We start from the raw sequence: 10000 nt of genomic DNA on the forward strand, positions 1-10000 counted from the left end.
AGGGGAGGGAAGGGGTAAGGGGAGGGGAAGGAGGAGGAGGAGGGGGTGGGGGGTAAGGAACTCATTATAGGAAGGGGGTGTTGGTTTGGGGGGATGGGTAGGGGGAAGGGAGGAAGAAGGGAGTGGGATAGTTGGGTGGGGTGGGAGGGGGAAAGATGGGGAAAAGGGTGAGGTGTTGGAGGGTGATGGACTGCGTGGGAAGGGGAAGGATGGGGGTTGGAGGAGAAAGGAGGAAGGGGAATAGCGGGAGGGGGAAGGTGGGAGGGGAGGGAGAGAGAGGGGAAGGGGAAGACGGAGGGAAGAGGTAGTAGAGGGAGAGGGGGCAAAGAGGGGAAGGGAGATAGAGGGGGAGGGAAGACGGAACGGTAAGGGAGGGTAGAGTAGGAGTGTTGGAGGAGGAGGGGAGTAGAGAGGGGGAGGAGAGTGCTGGAATGCGTTGGCGGACAGATATTTTTTATTTATTTATTTATTTGTTTTTTATTTATTTTTATTTTTTATTTTTATTTTATTTTTTTACTTAGAGAGGGAACCGAGGATGCCAAGTGAGGAAAGGCAAGGAAAACTTAAAGCAAAAGAGCGGAGCGAAGAAAAAGACAGACAAGACAGACAGACAGACAGACAGGAGGAGGGAGAAAGTCTGTGGCTTTTCCCGACGAACCGCCTCGCATCCGGGTCCTTAAGTGGCGCTCGTTTCGGCTCTTTGTTGAGGAGACAAGGGCTTTTTTTCTTCTTTTTTTTCCTTTTTTTTCTTTTCTTGTTTTTCTCCTTCCTTTTTTTCATTTTGTTTCTTATTTTTTTCTTCTTTTTGTGGCCTTTTTTCTGATATTTTTTTTTTATTTCTTTTTCTTTTCTTTTCTTCTTTTTCTTTTTCCTCTATTTTTCTTCCTCTTCTCTTTCTTCTTTTTTTTATTTCTTTTTCTTTCTTTTCTCTTCTTCTTTTTCCTCTATTTTTCTTCATCTTCTTTTTCTTTTTTATTCTTTTCGGTCGAACTCTTTCCATTTTTATCTCTGCATTATTTACGTATCTTACTTTCTTTTTATTTATAATTTTTGTCTCCATACGGATTTCATTATTTATTTATTCAATTATTTTGCACCGTAATGGATTTCATTATTTTTTCATGAATTTTATTTGATTTCTCCGCAGTGTGCACCAGTTGGCATTGCCAGTTGACAGATACCCTATTTCGACGACCTATTTTGTCATGTGCGGTTGCTTATCTAGAAATTTTGATCACCAGAGATAACAATTCGACTGATAAATAAAGATAATCATGATAATAACTGATAATGGAGCGAGGTGGCGAGAGGGCGTGTGGTCGTGGTTCGTGGTCAACAGCTGGTCGTAGGAACGGGTCGTGGGGTCCCGGCAGCTGGTGTTGGAGGAGGTCAAAGAGGTCGTAGGTTGTGGTCGTGACAGCTGGTAATGGAGGAGGTCAACAAGATCGTGGGTCCCGGCAGCTGGTGTTGGAGGAGGTCAAAGAGGTCGTAGGTCGTGGCAATGGAGGAGGTCACCAAGATCGTGGGTCGTGGGTCCCGGCAGCTGGTGAAGGAGGTCAAAGAGGTCGTAGGTCGTGGCAGCTGGTGATGGAGGAGGTCGGCAAGGTCGTGGGTCGTGGCAGCTGGTGATGGAGGAGGTCAAAGAGGTCGTAGGTCGTAGGTCGTGGCAATAGAGGAGGTCAAGATCGTGGGTCGTGGCAGCTGGTGATGGAGGAGGTCGGCGAGGTCATGGGTCGTGGCAGCTGGTGATGGAGGAGGTCGGCGAGGTCGTGGGTCGTGGCAGCTGGTGATGGAGGAGGTCGGCGAGGTCGTGGGTCGTGGGTCGTGGCAGCTGGTGGTCGTGGGTCGTGGCAGCTGGTGATGGAGGAGGTCGGCGAGGTCGTGGGTCGTGGGTCGTGGCAGCTGGTGGTCGTGGGTCGTGGCAGCTGGTGATGGAGGAGGTCGGCGAGGTCGTGGGTCGTGGGTCGTGGCAGCTGGTCGGCGAGGTCGTGGGTCGTGGCAGCTGGTGATGGAGGAGGTCGGCGAGGTCGTGGGTCGTGGCAGCTGGTGATGGAGGAGGTCGGCGAGGTCGTGGGTCGTGGCAGCTGGTGATGGAGGAGGTCGGCGAGGTCGTGGGTCGTGGGTCGTGGCAGCTGGTGGTCGTGGGTCGTGGCAGCTGGTGATGGAGGAGGTCGGCGAGGTCGTGGGTCGTGGGTCGTGGCAGCTGGTGGTCGTGGGTCGTGGCAGCTGGTGATGGAGGAGGTCGGCGAGGTCGTGGGTCGTGGCGAGAGGGCCGGGAAGTGGCAGTTCCGGGTCGTGATTGTGTATTGTGTCGGGGCCTCGCCGGAGGGGCTAATGAAGAGTGGGGAGTGCGTGCGGGGCGGGGGGGGGGTGGACGGCTATGGATTTCGATATGGGAATACGTGTGGAATATCTTCACAATTAGATAGATATGGATAGATAGATAGATGGATGGATAGATAGAATATATATAGAGATAAATAGATAAAAATATAGATATAGATAGATAGATAAACAGACGCGCACTTGCGTAGACACACACGCGCGCGCGCACACACGCACACACACACACACACACACACACACACACACACACACACACACACACACACCTACACACACACACACACACACACACCTACACACACACACATACACACACACCTACACACACACACCTACACACACACCTACACACACACCTACACACACACACACACACACACACACACACACACACACACACACACACACACACACACACACACACACACACACACACACACACACCCACACACACACACACACACACACACACACACACACACACACCTACACACACACACACACACACCTACACACGCACACACACACCTACACACGCACACACACACCTACACACGCACACACACACCTACACACGCACACACACACCTACACACGCACACACACCTACACACACACACACACACACACCTCTATATATACACCAAACCGTGCTCTGGTTTCTGGCCGCCTCTGCAACAGACTCGCGTTGTCAGCAATGGCAAAGTTGCAGGCGGCGATCCCGGCGGCGCTTATTTGATTAATTCCCGCATCAGTAAAGTTAGCGAGTGTGCAATAGGGGCAACTTGGGCGGCGGAGGAGCGCTTCCTGCCCTTTTGTGTCGGGCGGCGCGGGAAAATGGGATTGGAAGCCTCTCGTCAGGTGGAGGGAGGGAGGGGTGAGGGGCAGGGAGAGGGGGAAAGGGAGTTGGGGTTTTGGAGGGGGGAAAGGGGGAAAGGGGTGTGGTAAGGAAAGGGGGTGAAGGGGGATGAGGGGGGAAAGGGGCTGGGAGGGGTGCAATGGGGGGATGGGGGAGGGGGAAAGGGGAAAGGCGGGTGGGATGAAGGGGGAAACGGAGGGGTGGGAGAGGGGTGGGGAAGGGAGGTGGGGGTGAAGACGTAGACGCACACAGGCCCACGCAAGTTTTATCGAGCGGCTACACGCACTCGCTCACGATCACGTACACGTTGACATACACGTGCACATATACGTACACATATACTTACACTTAGACATCAACATACACGTAGACATCAACATACACGTACACATGCACGTCAGCATACACGTAGACTTACACATACACAACAATATCAACATACACTTATACATATACATACACATACATATGCATATGCATATATATATATATATATATATATATATATATATATATATATATATATATATATATATATATATATATATATATATATATATACATGAACGTGCACATACACACGCATAAAACATACACACACATTAACGATAATAATCACTTTTGTAAAAGTAGCGATTACGATAATAAGCGAAACTACAATGATAAAGGAGACAAGAAATATCCTCACACTTAGGAATTAAATAAAGACATCCTGGGATCCTATCATCAGCCCTAGGACTCCCTTACGCCCTTCCTCAGAGGCCGTGGCACCGCGCTCGGCTCCCTGGCACCGTGGCACTGGGTGTGCGGGCGGGCCGAGAATCGCAGAGGTGGTCGGGCTTTGTCAGCTGATCAGGGCTTCCATATCGCGCGCGGCTGAGGGCGATGCTGATGATTGGGGGCGGTGGGGGGGGGGGGGGAAGAGGGGTAGGGAGAGAGAGGAGGGGAGGGAGTGGAAGAGAGGTGGGGGGGGAGTGGGGAGCGAGGGAGAGGGGGGAGTGGGAGTGAGGAGAGGGTGAGTGGGAGCGAGGGAGAGGGGGAGTGGGAGCGAGGGAGAGAGAGAGGGGGAGTGGGAGCGAGGGAGAGGGAGAGGGGGAGTGGGAGCAAGGGAGAGGGGGAGTGGGGCTGAGGGACAGGGGTGGGAGTGAGGGAGAGGGGGAGTGGGAGCGAGGGAGAGGGGGGAGTGGGAGCGAGGGACAGGGGGGTGGGAGTGAGGAGAGGGGAGTGGGAGCGAGGGAGAGGGGGAGTGGGAGCGAGGGAGAGGGGGTAGAGGAAGAGGGGGGAGGGAGAGAGAGAGGGGGGGAAGAGGAAGAGGGGAGAGGGAGAGGGATAGATAGGGGGAGAGGAAAAGGAAAAGGAAGAGGAGGAAGAGGAATGAGAATGACGATAATAACAGTAAAAAGGATGAGAATGATAATAACAATAATGATAACAGCAATTATGATGATGATAATAATAATAGTAATGCTAGTAATAATAATGATGATAGAGGGAAGGGAAAACAACAACAAGAAGAAGAGAGTTAAAAACGCATTTAAATGCGAAACTTATAAAGTCCATTACAGAAATTATATTTCATAGAAATGGCAGCGTTACTTGAGAAATTCATCACCATCACCACCATTGTTTTGTTGTTGTTGTTGTTGTTTTTATATCATTTCTGTAATTGTTTTTGCATCTAAAAGAAATGTTCTTATATATTTATCCAAATATATATTCCGAATCACCGTTATCATTATAATGTTGCCAAGGGCAGTGTTAATAATAATTTATTTGTCAGCGAGCAAGCGAGCGAGGGGAGAAAATCCGACAGCTGGAAAGGGGATGGAGGAAGAGAGAGGGGAAGGGGAAGGAGGAGGACAAAGGGGAAGGCGCAAAAATTTAGAGGGGAAGAGAGATGGTATGAAGGAAAAGAGGCTGCGAAGGAATTTAATTGAGATAACAGAGAAGTGGAATGATAAAGAAAGGAATAAAGGAGAGGGATGGGAACGCAGAAAGAGGGGGGAAGGAGAGGGAGGAGGAGGAGAAGGAGGGGGAAGAGAACTTGAGTAGAGAGAGAGAGAGAGAGAGAGAGAGAGAGAGAGAGAGAGAGAGAGAGAGAGAGAGAGAGAGAGAGAGAGAGAGAGAGAGAGAGAGAGAGAGAGAGAAAGAAAGAAAGAAAGAGAAAGAGATGGATCGATGGATGGATGGATGGAGAGAGAAAGAGAGAGAGGGAAATAGAGAGCGAGAAAGCGAGCGGCATAGAAAAGGGAAGAAGAAAGAGAGAAAATGAAAGACGAAAATAAAAAACAAAAACAAACAAAAAAACAGATAAACGGGAAAAGACAACACTAGACACGCAGAAAATAGAAGCGAAACTAAGACAAAGACAAGCCGGGCGACAGACAGACAGCCACAGCCACACAGCCACGCGAGAGCAAGACGAGAGAGAACCCGAAGCGACAGGAACAAACCCGGCTTTTATCTCGCAGGTTAGGACAGCGACAGCGTGGGACCGAGCGCCTTTAAGGACCACGGGCCCGGGCTCTCCCAACGGGCGTCTCGACCTAAGTGACCCGGCTCATGACTTTATGGGAATGTGTTGAGCGCTTCAGACCTCACGCCGAGGACGGTGTGTACAGGGCGCACTGGCGGGCGTCGGTTTGTTTAAGCCGGGTGGGGGTTGTTGTTGTTTTTTGTTTTGTTTTTTGTTTTTCTTAGATTTTTTTTGTCCGTGTTGAGAGTGTAATCGCATGCGCGTGTTTGTTTGTGATTGTATACTTGCGATTGTACAGGCATACTCATGTATACGCACGACGCGTACGCATTTGCACACATACGCACACGAACGCACGCACTTACACGCGCACACAAACACACAAACACACACACACACACACACACACACACACACACACACACACACACACACACACACACACACACACACACACACACACACACACACACACACACACACACACACCTACACACACACACACACACCTACACACACACCTACACACACACACACACACACACACACACACACACACTCAAACAAATAAACACACAAATACACACATATACACATACATACACTCACTCACTCACTCAACACTCATTCTCTCTCTCTCTCTCTCTCTCTCTCTCTCTCTCTCTCTCTCTCTCTCTCTCTCTCTCTCTCTCTCTCTCCCTCTCCCTCTCCTCTCCCTCTCGCTCTCCCTCTCCCTCTCCCTCTCCCTCTCCCTCTCCCTCTCCCTCTCTCTCTCTCTCTCTCTCTCTCTCTCTCTCCCTCTCTCCCTCTCTCCCTCTCTCCCTCTCCCTCTCCCTCTCTCCCTTTCCCTCTCCCTCTCCCTCTCCCTCTCCCTCTCCCTCTCCCTCTCCCTCTCCCTCTCCCTCTCCCTCTCCCTCTCCCTCTCCCTCTCTCTCTCTCTCTCTCTCTCTCTCTCTCCTCTCTCTCTCCCTCTCCCTCTCCCTCTCCCTCTCCCTCTCCCTCTCCCTCTCCCTCTCCCTCTCTCTCTCCCTCCCTCTCTCTCTCCCTCTCACTCTCCCTCTCCCTCTCCCTCTCTCTAAATAAAAGAAAATTAATCTGGAACAGAAAACGAAGACAGGGAGAGAGAAAATCAGAAAAAAAAAAGATTCCACCCAAATCCTGTGCATATACACGTGTACCGTACGTGTTCATCATCATCGCCCCGCTGAACTGTTCCCCCTCGCGATCCCGTCCCTTGATCTAGTTTGTTCACTCCTGTCCTGTTCGCATTCTTTAGCCTCCATCAGCGGCCGTATTCCCTCTCGCTCTCCTTTCTCTGCACATTCCGGCGCGTATTTTTAGGCTTTGTCCGCGCCCGTTGGTTCTGGCTTCCATTACGGCGCCGGGGAGCAAGTGGGACAGATGGTGGTGAGGATGGTGAGGGTGGTGGGGGTGGGGGTTGTGTGTGGGGGGTTGTGGGGGTGAGGGTGGTGAGGGTGAGGGTGGGGGTGGTGTTGGTGGGGGAGTGAGGATGGTGGTGAGGGTGAGGGTGGTGGTGGTGTGAGGAGGGTGATGGTTGTGGAGGAGGAGGGTGGGTGGTGGTGAGGATGGTGGTGGTGGTGGTGGTGGTGGGGGTGGTGGTGGTGGTGGTGGTGGTGGGGATGGTGAGGGTGGGGGTGGTGAAGAGGGTGGTGGTGGTGAGGGTGGTGGTGGTAGGGGTGGGGTGGAGGTGAGGATGGTGGTGGTGGTGCTGGTGGTGGTGGTGGGGATGGTGGTGGTGGAGGAGGAGGTGGGGGTGGGGATGGTGGTGTTGAGGGTGGGGGTGGTGGGGATGGTGGTGGTGTGGGACTCGTATTGTGTTTTTGTTTGTGATGGTTTTGGTTTGCCTGTGTGTCTGTATGTCTTTCTCGTTCTCTTTCTCTCTCTCTCTCACTCTCACTCTCACTCTCACTCTCACTCTCTCTCACTCTCACTCTCACTCTCACTCTCACTCTCACCCTCACTCTCTCTCTTTCTCTCTTTCTCTCTTTCTCTCTTTCTCTCTTTCTCTCTTTCTCTCTTTCTCTCTTTCTCTCTCTCTCTCTCTCTCTCTCTCTCTCTGTCTGCCTCTCTCTCTCTCTGTGTCTCTCTCTCTCTCTCTCTCTCTCTCTCTCTCTCTCTCCTCTCTCTCCCTCCCTCTCTCCCTTCCCCCCTTCTACTCATCTCCTCCACCCTTCCTTCCTCCTTCCTTACTCTCCCTCCCTACCACTCTCTCCCTCCTCTCCTTCCTCCTCTCCCTCCTTCTCCCCAACCTCTCCTCCTCTCCTCTCCCTCCCTACCTCTCCTCACCTTCCTCTCCCCCCACCTTTCCTTCTCTCCTCTCCCTCCCTCCCTCCTCTCCCTCCTTCTCCCCCCCCCTACCTCTCCCTCCCTCCTCCCCGCTCTCCCTTCAGGAGTAACAAGGGAGTAACACCGGCAGGCGAGTGTCTTTCCCGGTTTTACGACATTCTTGGTGGTTGAGACGTGGCCCCGAGATAAGGGAGCTGAGGGTGGTCTGTAATGGTGATATTATCGGCCTTTAACAGGGCTAGATGACCCTTATCTTCCGCGGGTGATGAACGCGGCGACAGGGGTGGGAGTAAATTTTCTTTTTGAGGGGAGACTTTTTTGTTTTTGTTTGTTTGTTTCTTTTGTATGTTTTTTGTTTGTTTGTTTCTTTGTATATTTTTTGTTTGTTTGTTTCTTTGTATATTTTTTGTTTGTTTGTTTCTTTGTATATTTTTTGTTTGTTTGTTTCTTTGTATATTTTTGGTTTTTTCCTTTGTATATTTTTTGTTTGTTCTGGTACTGCTGTTTTTTTTTATTCTTGTCTTTCTGTGTTGTTTTTCTCTTTTTTGAATGTAGTTGAAGAAGGAGAGAAGGAGAAATTATAATAATAATAATAAGACGACGACAAAGACCAATTGTATGATGTTGTTGTTGTTGTTGTTTTTTCTCGACATTCATTCATTCATATATACGTTTATTGTTTCTTCCTTTCGCTCTTCGTTGCTTCTTGTTTTGGTTTTATTGCTTCTTTCTTTCGTTCTTCACACGCCCGTGCGTGTCTTTGTCTCTGGCGCCTTGTTTCTGCCCATCCTTTTTTTTTTCTTTCTTTCTTTCTTTTCTTTCTTTCTTTCTTACTTTTTCTTTTTCTTTTCTTCTTCTTTCTTTCTTTTCTTCTTCTTTCTTTCTTTTCTTCTTTCTTTTTCTTTTTTTCTTTTTTCTTTCTTTCTTCTTCTTCTTTCTTTCTTTTCTTCTTTTTCTTTCTTTCCTTCTTTCTCTTTCTTTTTTTCTTTCTTTCTTTCTTTCTTTATCGTCTCTTTGGGCCTTTGGGGCGTTTCATGTCGCCTGGGGGTTCTTGGCCACCGTCGCCGTTTGATTGACAGGTGAGAGGTGTAGGAATTTGTATTATTTGCTGTATATCTTTTATTTCTTTGTTTATTTTCTTAGTTATTTGGCTTTTTATGTCTTATGTTTTTTGTGGGGTTATAGATGTGGGCGTTGTGTTGATTTTGTATTATTTGTTATATATCTTTTATTTATTTCTTTATTTTCTTATTTATTTGTCTTTTTATGTCTTATGTTTTTTGTGTGGTTATAGATGTGGGCGTTGTGTTGATTTTGTATTATTTGTTATATATCTTTTATTTCTTTGTTTGTTTTCTTATTTATTTGGCTTTTTATGTCTTGTGTTTTTTGTGTGGTTATAGATGTGGGCGTTGTGTTGAATTTGTATTATTTGTTATATATATTTTATTTCCTTATTTATTTTCTTATTTATTGGTCTTTTTATGTCTTATATTTTTATGTGGTTATAGATGTGGGCGTTGTGTTGAATTTGTATTATTTGTTGTATAACTTTTATTTCTTTGTTTATTTTCTTAGTTATTATTCTTTTATGTCTGTTATATTTTTTGTGTGGTTATAAATGTGAGCGGTGTGTTGATTTTGGAATTGGTATATTAGGCGTTTGCTTAATTAATACTTGTGCAGTCTCTTTATAATTGAAATTTTAGTCTGTTTATAGTGTATTAATATGTATATTATTGTTGAGTACTTTTTCGTATGTTCATATATGTGTTGTTATTATTATAGCTATTACTATTGCTGTTATGTTTATGATGTGATCTTTTCAATCTGTTCTCTCTCTTTGGTTGAATTAGTATCTTAGATCTTTCGTTCTCTCTCTCTCAGCTCTCTCTCTATCTCTCTCTCTGTCTCTCTCTCTCTCTCTCTCTCTCTCTCTCTCTCTCTCTCTCTCTCTCTCTCTCTCTCTCTCTCTCTCTCTCTCTCTCTCTCTCTCTCTCTCTCTCTCTCTC

General features: G+C 48.1%; 2 protein-coding genes across 4 annotated transcripts in view; one reads left to right on the top strand and one right to left on the bottom strand.

Annotated features, from left to right (window-relative positions):
* LOC113802709 (protein O-linked-mannose beta-1,2-N-acetylglucosaminyltransferase 1-like) overlaps positions 1-10000 on the top strand; it is a 658355-nt gene that overhangs the window by 523327 nt on the left and 125028 nt on the right. The window lies entirely within an intron of this gene.
* LOC138859260 (uncharacterized) overlaps positions 1680-10000 on the bottom strand; it is a 40733-nt gene continuing 32412 nt past the window's right edge. Inside the window, exon 2 of the mRNA XM_070113478.1 lies at positions 1680-2378. Coding sequence (XP_069969579.1) covers positions 1680-2378 — 699 coding nt within the window. The remainder of the gene's footprint in view (positions 2379-10000) is intronic.

This window comes from Penaeus vannamei, chromosome 34 (genome assembly GCF_042767895.1).
Source record: "Penaeus vannamei isolate JL-2024 chromosome 34, ASM4276789v1, whole genome shotgun sequence".
Lineage (NCBI taxonomy): Eukaryota > Metazoa > Arthropoda > Malacostraca > Decapoda > Penaeidae > Penaeus > Penaeus vannamei.